Raw genomic sequence first — 27,099 nt, forward strand, 5'->3', positions numbered from 1 at the left:
TCTAGGTTTGTCATAGCTTTCCTTCTAAGAAGCAGGCATCTTTTAATTTAAATTTACTATACGCCAATAAAATTTTCCTTTAAAAAGCAGGTCTTTTTTAAACCTAACAAAAATAAAAACTAAGCATAAAGGCATTCATTCCTGACAAAGCCACTTAAGAGTAGCTCTGGAACAAACACAAGGAATTGGGAACTGTAGTTGGGGATTGATGAGTAGATGACTCAGCCAGGGGAAGGAAGGAGACTCAATTTTCTTTGCAAGTCTTTTTATAAACTTTGAATATTGCACTATGTGCATAAAAGACCAAAAATACACAACTATTTTAAAATTAAATTAATAGACTTATTTTTATCACTAGTCAAGATTTTGTTTAAATAAACTTTTCAGTCAACTTAAGAAACTAGACAAAAAGAAAAAACAAAACAACTGCAAGAAACATAGGAAGAATAAAATAACAATCTAAGCAGAAAACCAATAAAATAAATAGATGGATAGGTGGACAAATAGATAAGTAGAAGGAGTGATTATCTGGGCAGGGAAAGTTTCTAAATTGAGGAAGTTATGACAAACTAAATAAAAAAGAAAGAAACAAAATTAGAAGGAAAGTAGGGAAAAAAAAGAATTCACCATTTACAAAGTGCTATATACTATATTTCAAATATTTGGCATAGATCATTTCTTTCCATTGTGTTTACCAACGAATAAGAACATGTCTTACAAATTAACAAAAATTCTACACATTTACATTTTAACCAGTTTAGAAATCTCAATAATATGAACCATTTTATAGAAATATGAATTAATAAAATTGATTCAGTGGAATAAGAAAGTTGAATATTCATGGAAGACATTGCTAATGTTATCAAGAGATAATTTGCGAAACTGGTTCCAGGCCAAGACACTGCTATGGGCAAGGCTTTGAAAGTTTTCAAGAAACTAATTAATATCTATATTGTATAATCTATTCCAGAGCATATAAAATTATGAAAGGCTATCCCAATTCACTTTGTGAGGTTAACATAACTCTAACGCTAAAATCTGGAAATGAGTAGTATATTCTAAAGAGGGTTCTGTGGATATTAGTGTCTAAGTTTCTAAGGGGAAAAGTCTATTGTGCATTAGTTTGGAAAACACTCTCTCAGAAATTTACAGCACATATTAATTAGCATATTAAAGTCTCTGAGAGGCCAGAAGCAAAGAAAGTTCTTTAAATGTTTTAATCTGTCTTTCCTAAATGTGTTTGACCATGGAAACTTTTTTTTCCCCTCGTAATATTCCTTCTAGAAAATACTTCAACTAATGATACTCTAGAAACAATTCATTTACAGATACAGTTGTGAAAATCCTAAATGAGAGACCAGTGAATTTAAGTAAAGTATATTAAAACAATAAGCCAGCATAATCAAGTAGGGATTACCTCAGGAATATAAGTATGATTTAATATTAGAAAGTTTATTAATATAACACATTACATTACTAGGTCAAATGAGAAAGAACCCAAGATTATAAAAAAGGACAAAAGATCATTTGATAAAATTCAACTTTTTTTTTAAGCCTCCTAGTAAGCTAGGAAGCAAAGTATATTTCTTAATCTCTCCTAGACCAATTGTCAATCCCTTTTAGCAGCAAATTACTAAAATTGCTCTCATTAAAAAACGGAAGAAGGTAAAGGATGTCCAGGATCACTGCTGCTGCTGCTGCTAAGTCGCTTCAGTCACGTCCGACTCTGTGTGACCCCATAGACAGCAGCCCACCAGGCTTCCCCGTCCCTGGGATCCTCCAGGCAAGAACACTGGAGTGGGTTGCCATTTCCTTCTCCAATGCATGAAAGTGAAAAGTGAAAGTGAAGTTGCTCAGTCGTGTCCGACTCTTGGCGACCCCATGGACTGCAGCCCGCCAGGCTCCTCTGTCCATGGGATTTTCCAGGCAAGAGTACTGGAGTGGGGTGCCATCGCCTTCTCGCCAGGATCACTACTAACATTCAAAAAGAAAGATACATAAATATTTGAAAATAGGATAGAAGTTATGATTTTCTGCATGATTGTTTTCCTAGAAAAATAAGAGAATCAAAAAGCAAAATGATAACAACTAACACTCAACAAATTGGTTAATTATAAAATATATATTCGAGATTCAGCTTCCTATATAGTAACAATAACCAGTTAGAAAATGTAATGAGGGGAAGGTCTAATTCACAATAGCTGCAAACTGCAAATTACTTAAGGAAAACACTAAGAGATGAAACAGAGGAGAAAATTAAACCAACATGTTCAAGAGGGCACACTAAATAATGGAAAATGTCAATTATTTCCAAATAAATTTATATTTTTGGCATAATGCCAAGCATCGAGTAGTATGCATGAAAACAGTAACATCAGTGGAAATGTACCCAAACTAGATATTAAATTGTATTTTAAAATTAGAACAGTATAATAATAGTGTCAGAATCAACAGACAAAACAATGCAACAACAACAAAAAGGCCTGAAATACTTATATGTATTATAACTTAATATATGACAAAGTACATATCACAAGTCTATATGGAATAAAATGGGTTGCTCTATAATTTCTGTAAAACTGGACAAGTGTTTTGGAAGAAAAAAAAAATAATGCATGGTCTCATCTCAAACCATACAACAATAGATTTCAAATAGATTTTAGAATTAACTTAAAACATATTTTTGAAGCAGAATAAATAAATACTTGCCAAATTTTAGAGAGGAAGAATTTGCTAGAGCTAATAGCTTCTGGAAGGAACTGCAGGTTAAAATAATGAAATGACACGGGACCATGAAACCTGACTCTCAAAACCTTTAATGAAATGAACAAAAATAATGAATGACCAGCCAGAAATATAATACACCAGCAACATTCAGAAAAAGAAAGGGGCACAACCTCATACCAAGGAAGGTATGTAACCTCATAAATGAGTGTCTGAGAAGCAAAATCCATTGGAGGAGAAAAGACCTCAAGAAAAACTAAACGCAGCTGTCCCTCAGAAACAGTTTCAGTGGAAGAAGATGAAAGAATAAAATTTAGAAAAATCTCCCCATTATTACCTACCATTGCCAAGCTGGGAGTACAGTTGTTTGCCTATTCATGCACTCATTTAATAAACCAGGTGGCACAAGGGGTAAAGAATCTGCCTGCAATGTAGGAGATGCTGGAGACCCGAATTTGATCCCTGGGTCAGAAAGATCGCCTGGAGGAAGAAATGGCAAACCATTCTAGTATTCTTGCCTGAAGAATCCCATGGACAGAGGAGCCTGGCAGCTATAGTCCCTGGGGCCGCAAAGAGGGCTAAACACAGTGATACATTTATTCTATTCCAAGTACTATTCATTTAATCCAGAAAATATACATTTGAATGAACTATCCTTCTATAGGTAACAATATTTTTCAAATTGTTCTCTTTATAAGTCAAGCATTATATGCTCTCTGTAGAAAATTATAACACTAAATCAAAATAAAAAAATGTTTTAGTGTATAAGTGAAGTGAAGTTGCTCAGTGGTGTCCAACTCTTTGTGATCCCATGGACTGTAGCCTGGAGCCTGGTAGGCTAGGCTACAGTCCATGGAATTCTCCAGGCAAGAATACTGGAGTGGGTTGCCATTTCCTTCTCCAGGGGATCTTCCCGACCCAGGGATCGAACCCAGGTCTCCTGCATTGCAGGCAGATGCTTTACCGTCTGAGCTACTAGGGAAGCCCCATTGCTTGGTCCATATATACACGAGTATATATGTTTTTTTTTTATTTTATTTTATTTTTAAACTTTACATAATTGTATTAGTTTTGCCAAATATCAAAATGAATCTGCCACAGATATACACGTCTCCCGAGTATATATGTTTTATAAAGAATAATCATAGTCACCTATGGTTTCTTGGACAGCTTTCTTTTAATATATCATGTACCTCTTTCCTTTTTAGTAAATATAAGCCTACATCATTATTTAAGTGCCTGTGTAACATTCCCCTGCATAGATGAATCAATATGTTCGACCAGTTCCCTATTTTTGGACCTTTAGGCTGATTCCAAATAAGTATCTTTATACAAACATCTTGGTACTCTTCTCATATGATTCCACTAAGAAAAATCCTTAGAAGTATAATTTGTAAGAAAAGTAAATGTAAACACCCTTAAAATGTTGAACATGCACTGTAAAACCACACTCTAGAAAGGCTGTACCAGTTTACACTTCTGTACTCACCAACAGTGTAAAGCCCCCGTTCTCTCACACCAGAGTCAACCGCCACTAAGATACTTTCTTGACTGCCATGCCCTTGCATTTCCTTCATTCTCAAGCTCTTCATCAGACCTGAACTAAGGCTCCTTCCTGAATTCCACGCTAGCAGCAGAGCACCCCTTTCAAACTGTGGCCTTCTTGCCTCTTCCTTCTAATCCTAGAAGGTCTGCGTTGTTTACTGACAAATCATCTCAGCAATTTTCAGGTCAGAATGAAAGATTATGAATTTCTGAGTTCTGATCCTTACTCACTGAGATAACCAAACACTGGCCCTAATCTAAACTTGAGACAGACACAAGTCTATTAAACTAAAAAGGTAGTTCCAAGCTTTTCAAATAGCCATCGTCACATCACATAAACGAATTTTTCTTGACTGTTCTTTGACAGGAGGAGCTATTTCCCAGACCAAAGAAAGAAGTCAGATCATTTAGCCAGTCTGTTATGGCTAAGTCAGTACGCATAAGATCCCGTGATCCAGGTATTACAGAATAAGGTAAGAAGGATACATTTCTTGAAGAACAAATATCTTGGCCAAAAGAAAGTTTTCATTTAACATCAATTATTGATGTTATTGAACATCACTTTGTGCTATAGAAGCACTTAGATATAAAGTAGAACGAAACATAACCTAGTAAGGGAGACAGAAACATAATAATATGTTTAGTCTCTCAAGCATGTCCGACTCTGAACCCATGGACTGTAGCCTACCAGGCTCCTCTATCCATGGGGATTCTCCAGGTCAGAATACCAGAGTGGGTTGCCATGCCCTCCTCCAGGGATATTTCCAACCCAGTGTTTATTATTATGTTGAATATGAATTATTAAAAAGTATAGACAAATATCCCAAATAACATGGAAAATACATAGGAAATAGTACTTCACTGGATCCATATGTGTCAGAGACAGCTTCACAGAGGTGACAGATCCACTGAGTCTTGAACAATGAGTAAGAATTCTTCAAACAGAGAAGCTTCAGAAAGGCAATCCAGAAAGAAAGAAACCATAGTAACACAGGCTCCGCTACTTCACGGAGAACCCTGGTGCTCCACAAACAGAATCAAGGTAGTTTATAGAATGGCAATCTGCTGCAACAAACCCTTTATTTCTAAAGTAACATATAGGGAATCCTAAATTTTATGTTATTATTGGATAAAAATATCTTTGGAGCTTTTTCTCGTCCAGTTTTACTGAAATATAATTGACATAAAGCACTGTAATAAGTTTAAGCATAATGATTTGACACCATACACACCATGAAATGATTATCACAAGAAGTTTAGTGAAAACCTATCATCTAATATAGATACAAATAAGAAGAAAATATATCTTTCTTCGTGATGAGAACTCTTAGGATTTACCCATCACTTTCAAATACAGATACAGCAGTGTTACTTATGCTGATGATGTATATTACATCCATAGTACTTATTTATCTTATACCTGGACATCTGCACCTTTTCCCTGCCTTTATCCAGTTCCTTCTCCTCCTACTCTCTGGTAGTCACAGATATGATTTCTGTTTATATGAGCTTATTTATTTGATGAAGTATAATACATACCTCAACACTATGTGAGTTTCTGGTGCCCAATATAGTGATTCAATTTCTCTATACATTTCAGAACGATCACCATGGTAAGTCTAGTAACCATCTGTCACCATATAAAGATATTACATAGTTATTAACTATACTCCTCATGCAGTACATCTCATGACCATGACTCAAGTATTTTGTAACTGGAAGGGTTTTTTTTTTAATTTATTTATTTTCAGTTTTTTTGGCTGTGCTGGGTCCTCTTTGTTGCGCCTGGACTCTCTCTAGTTGCTGAGAGCAGGGGCCACTCTCCAGCTGCGGGGTGTGGGCTTCTCAGGTGCTGGCTTCCTGTTGCAGAGTGTGGGCTCTAGGAACGTGGGCTGCAGTAGCTGCAGCTTGTGGTCTTTACAGTGGTCTTCTCAGTAGCTGTGGCACATGGGTTTAGCTGTTCCTCAGCAGGTGGGATTTCCCTGGATCAGGGATGGAACCTATATACCCTGCATTGCAAGGTGCATTCTTAAATCACTGGACCACCAGGGAAGCCCTGGAAGGTTTTTTAATTTTTATTTTATGTTGGAATACAGTTGATTTACAGTGTTGTGTTAGTTTCAGGTATACAGCAAAGTGATTTACATATACATATACATATATTCTTCTTCAGATAGAGCCTGTTACGCAGAGTGATGTAAAACAGAGAAAAACATCACATGAGTAAGTGATTGAAAGTTGCTTAGTCCTGTCCGACTCTTTGTGACACCATGGACTGTAGCCTGCCAGGCTCCTCTGTCCATGGAATTTTCCTGGCAAGAATACTGGAGTGGGTTGCCATTCCCTCCTCCAAAACATCATATATTAATGCATATATATGGAATCTAGGGGCTTCCCACATGATTCTAGTGGTAAAGACTTCACCTGCCAATGCAGGAGATGCAGGAGACCTGGGTTCCATCACTGGGTGGGGAAGATCCCCTGGAGGAGCATGGCAATCCACTCCAATATTCTTGCTTGGAGTATCGCATGGACAGAGGAGCCTGGCAGCTACAGTCCATAGGGTTGTAAAGAGTCAGACACGACTGAAGCAACTTAGCATGGACGCACATGCAACCTAGAAAATGGTACTGATGAACCTATTTGCAGTGAAGGAATGGAGATGCAGATGTAGAGGATGGACTTGTGACACAGTGGCTGAGGGAGAGAGTGAAACGAATGGAGAAGGTAGTATCAATATACATACAGTATCATGTGTAAAGTGGACGGCTGGTGAGAGGCTGCTTTATAACACGGGGAGCCCAGGCTGGCACTCTGTGATGATCTAGAGGAGTGGGATGGGGGAGGGGAGGGAGGCTCTAAAGAAAGGGGATATATGTATAATTATGACTGATACACATTGTTGTATGGCAGAAACAAAAACAACATTGTAAAAACTATAAAGCAAAAAAAAATTTTTTTGAAGCCTATCTAAAAGATTGCCTTCTGCCATGCAATAGGTCCTTGCTGATTATCTATTTTATATATCAGTTCAGTTCAGTCGCTCACTCGTGTCTGACTCTTTGCAACCTCATGGACTGCAGCACGCCAGGCCTCCCCATCCATCTCCAACTCCCGGAGCTCACTCAAACTCATGTCCATCGAGTCGGTGATGCCATCCACCATCCCATCCTCTGTCATCCCCTTCTCCTCCTGCCTTCAGTCTTTCCCAACATCAGGGTCTTTTCCAATGAGTCAGTTTATTCGCATCAGGTAGCCAAAGTACTGGAGCTTCAGCTTCAGCATCAATCTTTCCAATGAATAGTCAGGAATGATTTCCTTCAGGATGGACTGGATGGATCTCCTTGCAATCCAAGGGACTCTCAAGAGTCTTCTCCAACACCACAGTTCAAAGGCATCAATTCTTTGGTGCTAGGCTTTCATGTGCTGCGATTCATGGGGTCGCAAAGAGTCGGACACGACTGAGTGACTGGACTGAACTCAGGCTTTCATTTTGGTCCAACTCTCACATTTATACATGACTAATGGAAAAACCATAGTTTTTACTACATGGACCTTTGTCGGCAAAGTAATGTCTCTGCTTTTTAATATGCTGTCTAGGTTGGTCATAGATTTCTTCCAAGGAACAAGTATCTTTTAATTTCATGGCTGCAGTCACCATCTGCAGTGATTTTGGAGCCCAAGGAAATAGTCTGTCACTGTTTTCATTGTTTCCCCATCTATTTGCCATGAAGTGATGGGACCGGATTCCATGATCTTCATTTTTTGAATGTTAAGTTTTAAGCCAGCTTTTTCATTCTCCTCTTTCACTTTCATCAAGAGGCTCTTTAGTTCCTCTTCACTTTCTGCCATAAGGGTGGTGTCATTTGCATATCTGAGGTTATTGACATTTCTCCCAGCAATCTTGATTTCAGCTTGTGCTTCATCCAGTCCAACATTTCACATGATGTACTCTGCATATAAGTTAAATAAGCAGAGTGACAATACACAGCCTTGATGTACTTCTTTCCCAATTTTGAACCAGTCCATTGTTCCATGTCCGGTTCTAACTGTTGCTTCCTGACCTGCATACAGATTTCTCAGGAGGCAGTTAAGGGGGTCTGGTATTCCCATATCTTGAAGAATCATCCACAGTCTGTTGTGATCTACACAGTCAAAGGCTTTGGAATAATCAGTAAAGCAGAAGTAGATATTTTTCTGGAAATCTCTTGCTTTTTCTGTGATCCAAAGGATGTTGACAATTTGATCTCCGGTTCCTCTGCCTTTTGTAAAACCAGCTTGAACATCTGGAAGTTCTAGGTTCACATACTATTAAAGCCTGGTTTGGAGAATTTTGAGCATTACTTTGCTAGTGTGTGAGATGAGTGCAATTGTGCGGTAGTTTGAATATTCTTTGGCATTGCCTTTCTTTGGGATTGGAATGAAAACTGACCTTTTCCAGTCCTGTGGCCACTGCTGAGTTTTCAAAATTTGCTGGCATATTGAGTGCCATTCTTTCACAGCATCATCTTTTAGGATATATATTTTTTAATATATAGTAGTGTATATATGTTATATCCCAACTTCCTAATTTATCCCTCCCCCTACCCGACCTTTTCCCTTTGATAACCATAAGTTTGTTTTCTAAGTCTGTAAATCAGTTCATTTGTATCATTTTTTTAGATCCCACATATAAATAATCATATGATATCTGTCTGTCTTGGTTTGACTTTTTTCATATAGTATGGTAATTTCTAGGTCTATCCATGTTGATGCAAATGGCATTATTTCATTCTTTTTTATGGCTAAGTAATTCTGTGGGGCTTCCCTGGTAACTCAGTGGTAAGGAATCTGCCTGCCAATGCAGGAGATGGGGTTTTATCCCTGGGCCAGGAAGATTCCCCTGGAGAAGGAAATGGCAACCCATTCCAGTATTCTTGTCTGGGAAATCCTGTGGACAGAGGAGCCTTGCAGGCTACAGTCAGTGGGGTCACAAGAGAGTTGGACACGACTTAGCAACTAAAGAATAACAACAAATATTCCGTGGTAAATAGGTACCACATCTTCTTTATCCATTCATGTCAGTAGACATTTGGGTTGCCTCTATGTCCTGGCTATTATAAGTAGTGCTGTTATGGACATAGGGGTGCATGTGTTTTTCAAATTATGGCTTATTCTGGATCATGTGGTAGCTCTATTTTAGTTTTTTAAGGAAACTCCTTATTGTTCCCCATAATAGTTGTACCAATTTACATTCCCATCAACAGTGTAGAAGGACTCCCTTTTCTCCACACCCTCTCCAGCATTTATTGTTTGTAGACTTTTTGATGATGGCTATTCTGACTGGTGTGAGGTGATACCTAATTGTAGTTTTGATTTGTATTTTTCTAATAATTAATGATGTTGATTATCTTTTCTTATGCCTTTTGGTCATCTATATGTCTTCTTTGGAGAAATGTCCATTTATATCTTCTGCCCATTTTTTGATTGGGTTGTTTGCTTTTTTTGACTTTGAGCTGAATGAACTGTTTGTACATTTTGGAGATAAAGCCTTTGTCGGTTGCATTGTTTGCAAATATTTTCTCCCATTTTGGGTGTTGGCTTTCTGTGTATATTTTTTAAGTTTCCTTTGCTATACAAAAGCTTTTGAGTAAGTTCCACTAGGTTCCATTTGTTTATTTTTGTTTTTATTTTCATTACTCTGGGAATTGCATCCAAAAAGATACTGCTGCAATTTATGTCAAAGAGCATTCTGTCTATGTTTTCCTCTAAGAATTTTACCTTTAAGTCTTCAATCCGTTTGAGCCTATTTTTGTATATGGCATTAAAGAATGTTCTAATTTCATTCTTTTAGATATAGCTGTCTAGTCTTCCCAGCACCATTTATTAAAGAGACTCTCTTTTTTCCGTTCTAGCCTCCTTTGTCATCAATTAATTGACCGTAGATGCAGGAGTTTATTTCTGGACTTTCTGTCCTATTCCATTGATCTATGAGTCTGTCTTTGTACCAGTACCATACTATACTGTCTTGATTACTATAACTTTATTCTACAGTTTGAAGTCCTCCAACTCTGTTTTTCTTTCTCAAGATTGCTTTGGCTATTAGAGGTCATCTGTGGAAAATCATTTTCTTCATCTTTTCTTTTGTACTTTTTTCAATTTTCTAATAGCAATAAGTAGCAAACAGTAAAAATAAATATAAAAAATATGAAATAAAAAACTCAAAAAGCCAAACTAAATCCAGTGCTTGCTTTTTTACTAATAAACACTTTTGATTTAACGATTTAGCTTATTTTATATGAATAAGATTGTCCCTATATCCAATGATGGAGTAAAATACTCCAACGATGGAGTAAAACTACTTCATATTAAAAAAAATTAACAGGATGACTAACTCTAGGTAATCAGTTACCTATGCTACTTTGAGAACAAAAGGATTCCTGGATGGATGGATGCATGCATGGATAGATCACTAGATGGATGGATGGATGAGGGTGAAAAATTGGTAGATAAAACTACAAAGATATGGTAAGATGCAGTACTTGAAAAGCTCTAGTAAAACATGTTGAGAAATTAAGTGTTTTATAACACAAAGAAATAACATATCAATTGTGTGAGGGACTTCTTTGAGTTTGTTATTTTACAGATCAAAATATCCTCAGACAAATCCATCCTTAGGAAGAGATTGAAGGTTACTGCAGTTATGCAGGAAAGAAACAGGACCAAAGCAGACTGTAAGTTAGGAAACACAGACACAAATAATGAAAATAATATATTGTCATCACATACTAATTAGTTGATTTCTGGCAAATTTAAAACAACTAGAATCTTTGACATGAAAGAAGAGCATTCAGTTATGACCAACAGGTACATGAAAAAGTGCTGAACATCACTAATCATCAGGGAAACATAAGTCAAACCCAAAATGAGATGTCACCTCACACCTGTTATGATTCAGTTCAGTTCAGTGGCTCAGTTGTGTCCAGCTCTGTGCAACCCCATAGACTGCAGCACACCAGGCTTCCCTGTCCATAACCAACTCCCAGGGTTTACTCAAACTTATGTCCATTGAGTCAGTGATGCCATCCAGCCATCTCATCCTCTGTCGTCCCCTTCTCCTCCTGCCTTCAATCTTTCCCAATATCAGGGTCTTTTCCAATGAGTTAGTTCTTCACATCATGTGGCCAAAGTATTGGAATTTCAGCTTCAGCCTCAGTCCTTCCAATGAATATTCAGGACTGATTTCCTTTAGGATTGACTGGTTTGATGTCCTTGCTGTCCAAGAGACTCTTAAGAGTCTTCTCCAACACCACAGTTCAAAAGCATCAATTCTTTGGTGCTCAGCTTTCTTTATAGTCCGACTCTCACATCCATACATGACTACTGGAAAAACCATAGCTTTGACTAGATGGACCTTTGTTGGCAAAGTAATGTCTCTGCTTTTTACTCTGCTGTCTAGGTTGGTCATAGCTTTTCTTCCAAGGAGCAAGCTGCTGATGTTTCTGCTAAGTCGCATCAGTCATGTCCAACTCTGTGCAACCCCATAGATGGCAGCCCACCAGGCTCCTCTGTCCCTGGGATTCACCAGGCAAGAACACTGGAGTGGGTTGCCATTTCCTTTTCCAATGCATGAAAGTGAAAAGTGAAAGTGAAAGTGAAGTCGTGTCCAACTCTTAGCAACCCCATGGACTATAGCTTACCAGGCTCCTCCATCCATGGGATTTCCCAGGCAAGAGTACTGGAATGGGGTGCCATTGCCTTCTCCAAAGGAGCAAGCAAGCATCTTTTAATTTCATGGCTGCAAGTCACCATCTGCAGTGATTTTGGAACCCCAAAACAATAAAGTCTGCCACTGTTTCCACTGTTTTCCCATCTATTTGCCATGAAGTGATGGGACTGGATGCCACGATCTTAGTTTTCTGAATGTTGGATGGCTATCATCAAAAAGACAAAGATAAAAAATGTTATCAAGGATGTGTAGAAAAGAGAGCCTTGATATACTATTGGTGGGAAAGTAAATTGGTGTAGCCACCATGGAAAATAGTATGGAGTTTCCTCAAAAAACTAAAAATAGAACTACCACATGATTCAACAATTCCACTTCTGGGTATTTATCTGAAAGAACTGAAATCAGAATCTCAAAGGATATTTGCATTCTCAGGTTCACTGCAGCATTTTTCACAATAGCCAAGTTATGGAAACAAACTAAACGTCCATGAACAAATAAAATGTAGTATTTACAGTCAATATAGTATTATTCAGCCTTATAAAAAAGAAAATCCTGCCATCTGCAACAATATAAATAAACCTGAAAGACATTCTACTAAGTGAAATAAGCTAGACACAGAAGAATAAATACTGCATGATCCTACTTATACGAGGACTCTAAAATAGTCAAACTCATAGAAGCAGAGTGTAGAACAGTGGTTACCAGGGGCTGGGAGGAGGGAGAAATAGGGCAATGTTGGTTCAAGGAGACAAAGTTTCAGTTATGCAAGGTGAGTAAGTCCTAGAGATCTACTGTACAAGTACAACTTAGTGCCCACAGTTAACAGCACTGTATTACATACTTAAAAATTTGTTGAGGAGTAGATCTAATGTTGTGTTCTTACCACAAGGAAGGGAGGGAAGAACGAAGAGGGAAAGGAAGGAGGAAGTGGAAAATTTGTAGGTGACAGATGTGTTTATGGCACTGACTGCACTGATGGTCTCACAAGTGTGTGCTTATCTCCAAACCCACCAAATTGAGTACATTAAATATGTTCAGCTTTTGTATGTCAAAAAAGTTTTATGCACCAAAAAAGTAAAGAAATCTCTGCCAAAATTAAATCTACAATTGTTATCCTTCTTTGTCATCTCACCCAGAAAATCATAGGATGTCTCAGGTGACCTAACCTCAGCGCACATACTTGCTCAGCTTGTTAAAAGGAGTTAAAAGGAAGCCACCTGCATCACTTCCCCCAGAGGCTCCAATCCTGTTGGCCTAGATGGAGTTCAGGAATCTTGACTTTTAACAAGCTCCCCCGCTAGAAGTTCTGAGACATGTGATCCGAGGACCATCTTCAGAGAATCACTGACCTGGCACAAGTGTCAGATGAGAAGGCTGAGGCCAGGGCAACAAAAGTCATGAATCTAATCTCAGGAAGTTTCAGAATCCAAGCCCTAGGTTCCCAATTCCCAGGAATCTTTACACTACCCATCTCTGGCTGCCCACAAACAATCCAAAGTCAGTGTGGGCAACTAGATGAAACCAGAATGATCCATACCTAAGAGTCACAGGGCCAAATTCTGAAAGTAAGAATCTTAGGGGGTGGCTTTAGTCTCACACATGCAGGTGAGAGTGCCTTCACCCCAGTGCGAGGCCCTCCTCAAAGTGTGTTCGCATGCTAGTAGGCTTTCACAGCCATGCCTCTTTCCATGCCTTGGGTAGCACTTGGTTGGCCCTTTGCAACAAGTAGCTCAGCAAACTGTAAATACCTCAAACCCCAGGTATCAGCCATGTCATATGACTTAAACACCAAGCGTCAGAAACTGGTGGGAAATAGTTTGGAACGCAGCATTTGACTGTAAGAGTCAAGGGGCTAAAAGATGCTAACACTGCTGCTAACTATTTACAATTCATAAAACTCCTTAGGCCTCAGTGTCTTCACAAAAGACCACAGTGAGACTTTTCCTACACTCCTCACAGACCTGGTATAGGCGCAAGTAGCTGTGGCACTACTTTTACGTATTTTAAAAGGACGATCGAACAAACAAAATCCTTCTCATCTACTTCAGCTGCCCCTATTGGATGCTTTGAGAGGTACAGGTATCAGCAGAGGCATAGGTCAATAGAAGCATCTGGAAGAAATTTGCTTTTGGCAAGGCTTTAAAAGAAGAAGTGGTTACTGATGGAGTGACAGTGAGGATAAAGAAAATTAGGTGTACAGAAGAGACTACAGGACAGGCATCCTGATAAAACTGCTGACAGAAATCGACTAATTTTTTATTTTTTTAATGGGCTCTTGGCCTTCACAAGGCAGAATGTACCAAGAAAGTAAGAAACAGAGGACAGACCTTTTTTCCCCCAATTCTGGCTACTTACCAAAAACTTATCTATAAAATAATATTTCATTTTTAAAACACTGAATTTAAAAATAAGGTACTGCTTGACTGTTAACAGTTTTTCAAGTGAGGAGGCTGATGTTAAACGCTGTCTCTCGGCTCTTGCATCTCTCGGCTCCAGCATGCCAAACTAATGAACCTTATGCCGCACTTGTGTTTTCACCCCATAAAATACACATGACTTGCTCTTCTCCCATCTAAACAGGCCAAGTCGACTTTCATTAAGTCATCATCAAATAACATTTTATTAAGCCACCACCTGTGCACATCATGTAACGCTGCAGCGAGTGAGCAGCCTGAGTGAAGAAAGGACAGGTTCACATTGCAGCTCCTCTCAAAAGGGAGGGAAAGTTTTGAGAGGCATACACTTGTTAAGCTTTGGCACAGTTTCAGTAAGATGATGGAAACTGAGCTTCATAGACCTTGCCGGTCATCTAATCCAAGCATCTGTTCGATCAACTTCCCACTCAAAGTAAAACTCCCACCGCCACAGCCTTGATATATGACCACCTTCTCTCTGCTTGGAAATGTCCAGAGATGGGATGCTCACTTCCCCCAAATGACAGGTCCTTAAGCTCTTGATCAAGTTTAGTTAAAAGACAGATCTTTTATTTGCTATTTACCTCTTCAACTCCCTGTGATATAACTTAATGAAAAAAACAAGAGTTGTAGAGCCATACAGGATTCAATACAATTCCCAGTTCTGCCATTTACAAGTTGTTAGGCCTTGGGCATCTTCTCTAAGCTCTCTGATCCTCAGTTTCCCCACCTGTAAAATGAAAACAGTAACTCCCTACCTTAGTGGTTTGTTGTGTGAAGTAAATTATATGTGAAAAGTGCTTAGCAATGTATATGGAACTTAACAGCTGTTCAATGAACAAAGTATAATATTATTCCATGCATTTGTTCTAGCTCTGTCATTTGCTGCTAATGTTTTAATTCCTCTTTTGTATGCATATGAGAGTTGTTCAAACATGATGAAGGTGAACTCCTCCTTTCCTAACACTGGTCTTTAACTGTCTCCAGTTCCTGCATTGTGTTCTGTTGCCATTTCATCCCAAGTCACTACCGTGTTGGGGTCATAGGGACAATCCAACATAGGTGATTGAGTTATTCAGTGATATGGAACATCTTTCAGCCAAAGACTGTGACACAGTACAGATCAACACTTCAGTTCAAATAATTACAAGATGGAGGGAATAAATTCAAATACAGGCACACCTCATTTTACTGTGCTTCACTTTTCTGTACCTCGCAGATACTGCATTTTTAAAAATCAAAGGTCTCTGGGAACCCCGTATCAAGTAAACTATCAGTACCATTTTTTTCCAACAACATTTACTTCAAACCTCTGTGCCACGTTTTGGTAATTCTCATAACACTTCAGATTTTTTCGTTATTATTTGTTATAGGGACCTGGTAGTGACCTTTGAGGTCACTGTTATAATTGTTTTGGGACACCACAAACTGCACCTACATAAAATGACAAACTTAATACATGTTGTGTGTGTTCTGACCACTCCAGACTCTCTCCCTTTCCTTGGGCCTAAGACACAGCAATATTGAAATTAGGCAAATTAGTAGCCTTATGATGGCCTCTAAGCATTTGTTCGAGTAAGAGAAAGAGCTGCACATCTCTCACTGTAAATCAAAAGCTAGAAATGGTTATCACACTTTGTGAGGAAGGCACATCAAAAGCCAAGAGAGGCCAAAAGCTAGCCTCCTGAACCACACAGTCAGCCGAGTTGTGAACGAGTGCAAAGGAAAAGTTCTCGAAAGAAATAAAAGTGCTACTCCAGTGAACATACCAATGATAGGAAAGTGAAATAGCCTTAGTGAAGAAAGAACAAAATTTGAGTGATCTGGATAGATCGGCCACATTTCCTTAAGCCAAAAATTAATCTGGAACAAGACTCTAACTCTCTTGAATTCTTTGAAGACTGACAGAGGTGACGAAGCTGCAGAAGAAAAGTGTGAAGCTAGCAGAGGTTGGTTCTCGAGCTTTATGGAAAGAAGCCATTTCTGTAACATAAAAGCACCAGGTGAAGCAGCAAATACTGTCATAGAAGCTACAGGAGTTATCCAGAAGTTCTGGTTGAGGTAATTAATGAAAGTGGCGACACTAAACAACAGATTTCCATGTAGATGAAATAGCCTTCTGTAAGAAGAAGATGCCACCTGGGACTTGCATAGCTAGAGAAGAGAAGCCAGTGCCTCACTTAAAAGCTTCAAAGGACAGTCTGACTCTCTTGTTAGGGGCTAATGAAGCTGATGACTTGAAGCTGAATGAGTTTAAATGACCATTTCAAAATTTCCAGGGCCCTTGAGAATTATGCTTAATTTACTCTGCCTGTGTTATATAAATGGAACAATACAGCCTGGATGACAGCACATCTGTTCACAATGTGGCTTACTGAACATTTTAAGCCCACTGTTGAGACCTACTGCTCAGAAAAAAAAAAAAAAAGATCCCTTTCAAAATATTACTGCTCATTGACAATGCATCTGGTCATCCAAGAGTTCTGATGGAGGTGTACAATGAGATTAACGTTGTTTTCATTTCTGCTAACACAACAACCATTCTCCAGCCCATGGATCAAGGAGTCATTTCCACTTTCAAGTCTTACTATCTAAGAAATATATTTTGTAATGTTATAGCTTCCATGGATATTCCTCTGGTGGATCTAAGCAAAGTAAACTGAAAACCTTCTGGAAAGGATTACCACTCTAGACGCCATTAAGAACATTCATGATTCATGGGAAGAGGTCAAAATATCAACATTCAAAGAATTTGGAAGAAGTTGATTACAGTGCTCATGGAATGACTTTGAGGCGCCCAAGACTTTAGTGGAGGAAGTAATTGCAGATGTGGTGGAAACAGCAAGAGAAACAGAATTAGAATTAGAAGCGGAGCCTGAAGATGTGAATAAATTGTTGGCAGTCTCATGATAAAAGTATCACAGGTAAGAAGCTGCTTCTTATGGGTGGGCAAAGGAGTTTCTTGAGATGGCATCTATTCTTGGTGAAGATACCAAGACAACAAAGACTTTAGAATATTAAATGACAACAAAGACTTTAGAATATTAAATCAACCAAGTTGATAAAGCAGTGGCAGGATTTGAGAGGATTGACTGCAATTTTGAAAGAAGTTCTACTGTCGGTAAAACTCTATCAAACAGCATTGTATGCTGCAGAGAAATCATTCCTAAAAGAAAGCGTCAATCATTGCCTTGTTTTAAGAAATCGCTACAGCCACCCTAGCCTTCAAGCAACCACCAACACCAACCTGATCAGTCAGTTGCCATCAACATTAAGGCAAGACCCTCCACCTGCGGAAAGGTTACCTAATGATGGGACTTCCCTGGTGATTCAGTGGCTAAGACTCCGTGCTCCCAGTGGAGGGGGCCCAGGTTCTATCCTAGTCAGGAGAACTAGACCCCACGTGTCTCAACCAAGAGTTCTCATGCTGCAGCAAAGACCCAGCACGCTACAACTAAAACCTGTCCCAGCAGATACATAAATAATATTCAAAGGGAAAAAAAAGGATTACAATCTGATGAAGGCTCAGAAGATGGTTAGCATCCTTTAGCAATAAAGTAATTTTTAACTAAAATAGGTACATTGTTTTTTGTCATTGTTATTTTTTAGGCTTTGCTTTCTTTTTTTCACTGTTTTTGGAGATATAATGCTAGTATTACATATTTAACAGACCACAGTATGGTGTAAACCTAACTTTTATATACACTGGAAGGCCAAAAACTTCATATGACCCATTTTATTGGGATATTTGCTTTATTGAGTGGTCTGGAATCAAACCCAAAATATCTCCAAGGTATGCCTGTATAACATTAATCACAATCAGTGTAAATGAACCTGACTGTCTGGTTAAAAGACAGATATTGTCAGACTGGACTGAAAATAAAATACAACTTTAAGTTATTTGCAAGGGCCATATATAAGGCTTAACAAAAATTTAATGTAAAGTTTATGAAAAACTACATCAAACACAATAATCAAGAAAAACTGGTAAAGCTATATCAATGTCAGACAAAACAGATTTAAAGGCAAAAGGATTACTGATATAAAGATAATCATTAATAAAAATGTTCAGTTCACCAGGAATATGTAATAATTTTACGTGTATATGCACTTAATCACATAGATTCAAAGGTATATAGAGAAAAAAGAGTCTGAACTAAAAAGAAAGTGTAAATCCACATAATAATGGAGGATTTTAATACAGTCTCTCAGCAACTGACATAACAAAACAACAACAACAACAAAATCAATAAGGACACCAAAATCTGAACTACACAACCAACGTGAGCTACTGAGTACCTATGATACAACTCATCAACAACCTGAGAATATACATTCTTCTTAAGCACACATGGCTTATAAAAATTAACCACATTCCAGACCATAAAATAGATCTCAACAAATATTCTCTTAGCTCACAATGTTATCTGAAAGTAAATAGTTAAATTAACTATCAGTAGCAAGAACTATAAAAGGAAATTATATACTTGAAATTCAGAAACACACTTCTAAATTACCCAGAGGTTACAGAAGAATTAAAATTAGAAAATATATAGAACTGAAAGATAACAAAAATACTATTGATCAAAATAAATGAAATGAAGCTAAAGACAGATTCATAACTTTGGAATGATGTGGAGTGTACTTAAATGAGATTTTAGAAAGTAGAACCATAAAGGAAAAGATTGGCTAATTTACTATATTAAAATTAATAATCTTGGTTCATAAAAAGACCATAGAATGACTTAGGAGGTAAAAAGGAACAGACTGGGAGAAAATACTAGCAATACGAATACCATCAAGCATTAGGACCTAGAATATAGAAAAATCTCAAAAAACCAATGAGGAAAAGATGAACAATCAAACAGAAAAAAAGGCAAAAGTCATTTCAGAGAAAGGAAAACAGGAATGGTGAATTTTAAAAAATTAAAAGTTCATTAGATTTTCATTAGAAATCAGGAAATTATAAATTTAAATCATAAAATATCATTTACACCACAATACTGGCAAAAACACAAAAGTCTGATAAGGATGGCAGATAACATAGAGCAAACAAAGAATTCCTACACTCTGGAAAACAATTTGGAGTTACATGGTCAACTTGAACATGCACATGCCTGTGACCTAGTGAGTCCACAACCACATGAGCTGGCGTGAGGACAGGGGAGGTTGGTGGTAAAAGTATACTTATTCTACAAAGCAGATTTGCTGATATTGCAGTCATCATCTCAATGCCCAGTGGAATCTTCCCAAATCTATCAGCAATTTGCCAAAGAAGTAGCTTCATAAAGGATATACTCTAAGATGTTCACAGGAAAACAGAAGGTAGAACACCGTAGTCATATCAACATGAGGTTTTGCAACCTCAAGAAGCCTCCTAAAGCTACCAAACTGCTAGAAACAACAGGCTGAGCCATTTACAGGTTCAGCTGGAATTTATTGAAGGCTTGCAAAATGCTGGGCCCAGGGCTGGTACTACAGATACAAAGGTCATGAACAAGGGAGAGAGTGTGCTCTTTTATCATGACTCTTACACTGGTCAACCTAGATAATACACTAAAATTACACAAATAATCATAAAACCCTTATAAATGTTGAAGAAGACATAGTGGTACTATGAAAACATATATTACATATAGAATGGGAACCCAAGAGTCAAGGAAGAAAAGAAGGCAACCCAAGGAAGTCCTATTTGACTTGGAACGGCAAAAATATGTTAGCCAGGCAAAGAGAGAGGCAACAAGCCCTGGAAGTAAAAGTTGAAAAGTGTGTGAAAGTCCTAGTAAGAAAGAAAGAAGCAATGCAAAATAAAGAAGGAAGGAATAGTAGATGGGTAGGAGCCTCAGAGAGCCCTGTGGGCCACCAAAGGATTTTGGCCTCTATCCTAAAAGCACGGGAGGTTGTTAGAAGATTTTCAGAGGGAGAGAGGCCTGCTCAGACTTGCCTTTTCCAACACAGGTTGCAACATGGAGAAAGGACCGGAGAACATCCAAAGTGGACGTGGGGAACCAGTTAGCAGCCACTGCGTTAGTCCAGTTGATAGCAGTCTCTCTAAAGAGGTGGTAGCAGAGACTGAGAGCTGAAGTCTGATTCTAGATATATTTTGGAGGCAGAACCAACATCACTCGGTGACAGTGACAGAGAGACTGGAGGAGATGGGCAAGGGGGTGGAGGAGACAAAGTATTACAAAGAACGCCCTTTCTGGCATGGACAATTAGGCAGTGTTACTGAAACAGTACAACTGCAAACAGCCGTGTGCATTGTAATGAGTAGTCTTGGAGGTGAACACTGCCCTACCTATAAAAACATACAGAGCAAGCCTGTCAGTGACAATTACTGAAGTGGAGAACATCAGGGAAGATTTAGGAATAAAAATCATCAGTTTAGACAAACGTTTTTCACAAAGAATACAGTCTAGTTAAATCTAAACCTAAACTCACAATTCAGTCGTCTTCTTACTCGGAAACTTTCCAAGTCTAAAAATAATATAGTCACTAGCTACATTTAGCCACTGAGCACTTGAAATGTGGCTATTGCAAATTGAGATGTGCTACAAAATATAAAACTACATCCTAGATTTCAAAGACTATGTACAGAGTGGGGGGGTGGACAAAAACGAATATGAGATACTTCACTTTCTATGTGGATTGCACAGTGAAATAATATTTTACATTGGATTAAATAAAATATATTTCTAAAAATGTATTTCACCTGTTTATTTTTATTTTTTAATGTGGCTAATACAAAATTCAAAATTAAGTATGGAGCTTACATGCTATTTCTATTGACCAGGGCTGTTCTAAGAACTATCTGAATCATGTATTCACTATTATCCATGTCTTCATTAAGTAACAACGAAGTGAAAACGTTTATTATTAAAACTAGTGAAAGGGAAATAAAGATGTGCCTCACACTGAAAAGTCAGGATCATAATCAAGGGAGTCAATTGTTAATTGAATGCAAAGGGAGGAATTGAAATCCCTATACTCTACAAGCTTCGCCTCTTCACCAGTACTGAGAAGAGTAAAAGTGGGTGGAAATTGAGAGGTCACCAACTTCTTACCTTTGGTAGGAAGGGAGGGGACTTTTAAATGTCCTGGCAGTGGGGAGGTGTAACTAAAAGGGAATTTAGTGACATTAAGCTAAAATTTAAGTAAGCCCTATCTTTAAAATAGGTTTGAAACATAAATCTTGCATTGAGATTTGAGGAAGTCTGTATAAATGACTATACACCATTCTGCCCCAGTCATTAAAATCTATACATTAAATCCTGGAAATGCTTTTGTTGACAGATGGATGCATTAGTTGGGGTTTATAGGGAACTTCTCTTGAAATGTATACAGTCACAGCAGGCTAAAACACTGAGTCCTACCACTGATGTCACACAGAACTTAAACTGAGCTATCCTTATCAAATTCATTCCTCAGATAGCTCGTTAACACTGAGACATTAAAAAAATAATTTTCTTGGGAAGGAGAAATGCTAAAAAAAATAAATAAGATCTTAGCCTTGCAGGGGGTGCTCTTACAGGACACTGTGGGCAAGTAAACTGTGATCACAGAGCCACATGGGCCCTACGCAGCGCCTGGATGGGAGCGGAGGTGTGCCAGACGGCAGGAGGAGACGGGGCATAGCGGGAGACGGGGCCCCGGAGATGAGGCCACAGCTCACAGTGTGCCAGAAACTGCCTTGGTTTCCATTTCAAATTACCAAAAGGTTTTATCATTCCAAATGAACATTTTCTACTTCTCACTTCTTAGAAGTGTTTTATTTTTTTCCCCCTCACCTGTCTGTTGAGAATGGAAATAAAAAATACAATACTACATTAAAATGGGTTAGCAACCAAACTCACCTATTTTGGATAATAACCTGTTAATAACTTAAAAAAAATTTTTTTTAATGGACTATCCACGGTGAGCCCACCAAACATCCTAATTGGCTCAAACACCTATTGGGCTGCTGCTGCTGCTAAGTTGCTTCAGCGGCAGCCCACCAAGCTCCCCCATCCCTGGGATTCTCCAGGCAAGAACACTGGACTGGGTTGCCATTTCCTTCTCCAATGCATGAAAGTGAAAAGTGAAAGTGAAGTCGCTCAGTTGTGTCCGACTCTTAGCGACCCCATGGACTGCAGCCCACCAGGCTCCTCTGTCCATGGGATTTTCCAGAACACCTATTGTAACAGGATGCTATTCCTCCACTTAGTCAGACGCCAGAAATAAAAGAACTCTGAAGGTTCTTCATTGTGAGTGCTGAGGAAACTAGGAAAGCACTTTTCATTCTGCAGAGGTCGGGGGTGTGCAGGAAACACGATGTGGAAATCAATGCCAGCTTGTGAAAGATAAACAGGAAATACCACATTTAGCCATGCTGAAACTTGAAACATTAGTTCAATGTCATTGAGATAGGGCCAAACCCAAATGAGTTTTCTTTAAACAGATTTTAGACACTTTTGATTTGTGTATTCTACTCAACATTATTCAATTACAGACCATCTAGTTTTGTAATTCTCCCAGCCTCTGACTTCTCCTTTGTCATCTTCCTGAACACCTCCAGCCATTTCACAACTTAACAAAAGTCTGGGTAGGAAGAAGAAGGAGGAGCAAGTTAAATTCATATCACTCAGTTACACTTCTCAGCATATGCACAATGAAAAACATTGAGGTGTCTGTATTACCTGGGAGTTTTGGTTAACCATATTGGAATAGCAAAATGGGAAAGAATATGTTCATGTTTTTACATACTTGCTTAAAATTCCATTGTCATTTAAAAAAAAAGTTTCTTGAATCAAAAAATTCCTCCCTCATCTATGAACCTATATCTCTGTCTGGCCCACAGATAATTCCTTCCCACATCAAACTCCTGGCCCATCCATCACCACCATTTCTAGACCCTCATACTGCTTTCATTCTCATGAAAATCGGCTTGTGCCTGCTTCCCTCTCCCATGATTATCTCGGTTCATTCACTTACGAAGTTGCAGAGTATTTCCTGAGACATTTCATGGAAGCTCCTGGCTTCTCCTTCATCATTCAACAGGAACAACTACACCCCCACTCCATCTGTTCCCATGAGGCTACAAGTCAATCAAGAACTTTGAACCTATAATGGATAGAGCGAATCTGTGTTCACCCAACAATGCAAGTACAATACGAAGGCAACTGAAGTTTCCTGGATTAAGCCAAACCATCAGTTCCATGCCAGAACAGACCTGAAAGTTTATGGTGGCCTCAAGGAAAGCGTGAAGTATCCAAGGAGCTAACCTCCATTGAGAGTACACTAGCTTATATCCAACTTTCTTTTTCATTAACAACGTGTGAGATAGGTATCATCTCTAATTAAGAGGTAAAGGAACTGAGGGTCAGAGAGTTTAGGTGTAGTTGTCCAAAGTCACACAGTTAACAAGTAGTGTTCAAATCCAGATCTAGATGGCTAAAATCCAGTAAACTCTATATCAGTGATGTTTTTGAATAGTCTTCCTCTTTGGCACTTAGTTCTATGAAGATGCTGCTATAGGGAGGAAATGAGAGCTTGGAAAAAGTTAGTAATGCAGATGGCAAATGGTGTCCGATGAGCAAGATCTCACAAACACCTTAAGTAAAGAAAATCCACTATTATCTTTTTTATGCATTAGAATTCCATACAGCTTAATGGATGTGGGAAAGATGTTTGAATGTCTTAAAAAAAAAAAAAAGATAATGTATATATGGTCTATTGCTCTAGGTCAGTAGGTCTCACACATAGATGCACATTAGAATCACCTGGGGAGTCTTTAAAAATCCTGTTGTCATGGCCAAATCTGAGGCCCCTTACATCAGAATTTCTGAGGGTGGGACCTAGGCGTTTGTTGTTTTTAAATCTTCCCACACGTTACCATTCAAGTTTCAGCTCCCCTGCGTAAGTTAAGAATGCTAATAAGGACTGAGTAGTTTTCCAAAACACCTTTAAGATCAGAAAGATTTTACAGCCTTTCTCCTAGCACCAGTCTTTGGGGGGAAGGAGAAAAGAGGCGAGCTGGACCCTCTCACCGTTTGCCTCCCTATACTACACTTCCTTCTTTGGCTGTGTTCTACGTCCCAAGTCTAATCTCCTCAGGTCTGTCATCAGCTTCTCCCAAGACACTTCATCCTCTGCAGTTGTCTATTCCAAATTTGGTTCCCTGCAACAACCAAGAGAGATGAGCAGACTTCAGGAGAGGAGAACAAACTCAAGCTGTCAGGCTACTGGTAATTTCCTATGGCCTTCTCATAGCTTTAGTTTCATCTTCCTGTCTCTTTAACTTGTTCTACTCAAGATATGCTATTCAAAATATATGTCCAATAGGATCATTATATCCTCAAGCTCTGTGCTAATGACCTAGCAAAAAGAAAAATCTTGCTGGTTCTTTCTGAAAGGACTATGGTGCTGTGTGTTCATATGAGTCTATCAGCTCTGGCAGGAAGCAAAACACAGAAACATGATATACCCTACTGCCTTTTTAGTCTATCCTCCTTATTATCTGGGCCCTCTGTGTACAGGGTCTCCCAACTGCTGCCAATCTTCAGACCCAAGGAGACGTTCAACATCAAATAAAGCATCAAAACCCATCCTGAAAAAGCAAATTCAGGAAATGAGACAGGGTGTAAGCCAACTGGCTTGTCTCTTTAACAAGTCAATGTCATGTGTTCACACAAAGACACACACACACACAACACACATACAAAAGTAAGGATAAAGAAGAACTGTTCTAAGCTCAAAGAGGCTTAAGAGACATAAGAATGAAATGAAATGCATTGGCCCTGATTAGATCCTGAACTGAGCAAACCAGCTACAAAAGATACTTTGAAGACAAGTGAGAAATTTGAATATGGACAACGTATTATATGATATTAAGGAATTTTAGCCCATTTTAATGAAAGCAATAATAGTATATGGCACTGCAAGAAAGAGCCATACTTTTAGAGAAATATGTAGGGATGATAAACACTAGCAATAAAACAAAAATGATACAGCAAATGCGGTAAAATGTTGACAATTATTAAATTCAGATGATGTGTATATGGATATTATTATATGCTATTTTGAAATTTTTCATAATAAAAAATTGTTTTTAGAATTCTCATCCTTGAAAAATAGGCACAGCTAGAAAATACTGTCCTACCTATAATGAAAATTTTCATAGGAAAATGTGCAGGAAATGTGAAACCAGGATATACAAATATTCAGGATGCATAATGCAGCAATAAGACAAGTGTCTCCAATCCTAGGCCCAAAATGACTCTTTTCACCCTGGGTAAGCAAAGCGTTGCCTCAGGGTACATGCACATGTTGCTGCTCAGTCTCTAAGTCATGTCCGACTCTGCAACCCCATGACCTGCAGCACACCAGGCTTCCCTGTCCTTCACGATCTCCTGGAGTTGGCTCAAACTCATGCCCATTGACTCAGTGATGCCATCCAACCATCTCAGCCTCTGTCACCCCCTTCTCTTGCCCTCAGTCTTTCCCAGCATCATGGTCTCTTCTAATGAGTCGGCCAAAGTATTGGAGCTTCAGTTTCAGCATCAGTCCTTCCAATGATTATTCAGGACTGATTTCCCTTAGGATTGACTGGTTTAATATCCTTGCAGTCCAAGAGACTCTCAAGAGTCTTCTCCAATACCACAGTGCAAAAGCATCAATTCTTTGGCATTCAGCTTTTTTTATGATCCAACTTTCACATCCATACATGACTACGGGAAAAACCAGTAGTTTGACTAGACAAGCCTTTGTTGGCAAAGCGATGCCTCTGCTTTTTAATATGCTGTCTAGGTTTGTCAATAGCTTTTCTTCCAAAGAACAAGCGTCTTTTAATTTCATGGCTGCAGTCACCATCTGCAATGATTTTGGAGCCCAAGAAAATAAAGTCTTTCACTGTTTCCATTGTTTCCACAACGATATGCCATAAAGGGATGGGACTAGATGCCGTGATCTTCATTTTTTGAATGTTGAGTTTTAAGCCAGTTTTAACTCCTCTTTTACCTTCATTAAGAGACTCTTTAGTTCTTCACTTTCTGCCATAGGGTGGTGTTATCTGCATATCTGAGGTTATTGATATTTCTCCCGGCAATCTTGATTCCAGCTTGTGCTTATTCCAGCCCAGCATTTTGCCATGATGTACTCTGCATAGAAGTTAAATAAGCAGGGTGACAATATACAGCCTTGACGTACTCCTTTCCCAATTTTGAACCAGTCTGTTGTTCCATGTCCAGTTCTAACTGTTGCTTCTTGACCTGCATACAGATTTCTCAGGAGGCAATTAAGGTGGTCTGGCATTCCCATCTCTTTCAGAATTTTCCACAGTTTATTGTGATCCACACAGTCAAAGGCTTTGGCATAGTCAATAAAGCAGAAATAGATATTTTTCTGGAATTCTCTTGCTTTTTCGATGATCCAGGGGATGTTGACAATTTATCTCTGGTTCCTCTGCCTTTTCTTAGTCCAGCTTGAACATCTGGAAATTCTCAGTTCACATACTATTGAAGTCTCACTTGGAGAATTTTGAGAATTACTTTGCTAGCGTGTGAGATGAGTGCAATTGTGTGGTAGTATGAACATTCTTTGGCATTGCCTTTCTTTGGGATTGGAATGAAACTGACCTTTTCCAGGCCTGTGGCCACTGCTGAGTTTTCCAAATTTGCTGGCATAATGAGTGCAGCATCTTTTAGGATTTGAAATAGCTCAACTGGAATTCCA

General features: G+C 38.6%; 1 protein-coding gene across 4 annotated transcripts in view; it reads right to left on the reverse strand.

Moving 5' to 3' along the window:
- CPQ (carboxypeptidase Q) overlaps positions 1 to 27,099 on the reverse strand; it is a 561,177-nt gene that overhangs the window by 469,205 nt on the left and 64,873 nt on the right. Inside the window, exon 1 of one of the 4 annotated variants that reach the window (XM_027561486.1) lies at positions 20,336 to 20,528. The exons of 2 other annotated variants lie outside the window; for them this stretch is intronic. In XM_027561486.1, the coding sequence (XP_027417287.1) occupies positions 20,336 to 20,380 (45 nt within the window). In that variant the 5' untranslated portion in view covers positions 20,381 to 20,528. Of the gene's footprint in view, positions 1 to 20,335; positions 20,532 to 27,099 lie in introns of those variants that run through there. One more of the 4 variants, XM_027561491.1, reaches the window with a different exon arrangement.

Source organism: Bos indicus x Bos taurus, chromosome 14 (genome assembly GCF_003369695.1).
Source record: "Bos indicus x Bos taurus breed Angus x Brahman F1 hybrid chromosome 14, Bos_hybrid_MaternalHap_v2.0, whole genome shotgun sequence".
NCBI lineage: Eukaryota > Metazoa > Chordata > Mammalia > Artiodactyla > Bovidae > Bos > Bos indicus x Bos taurus.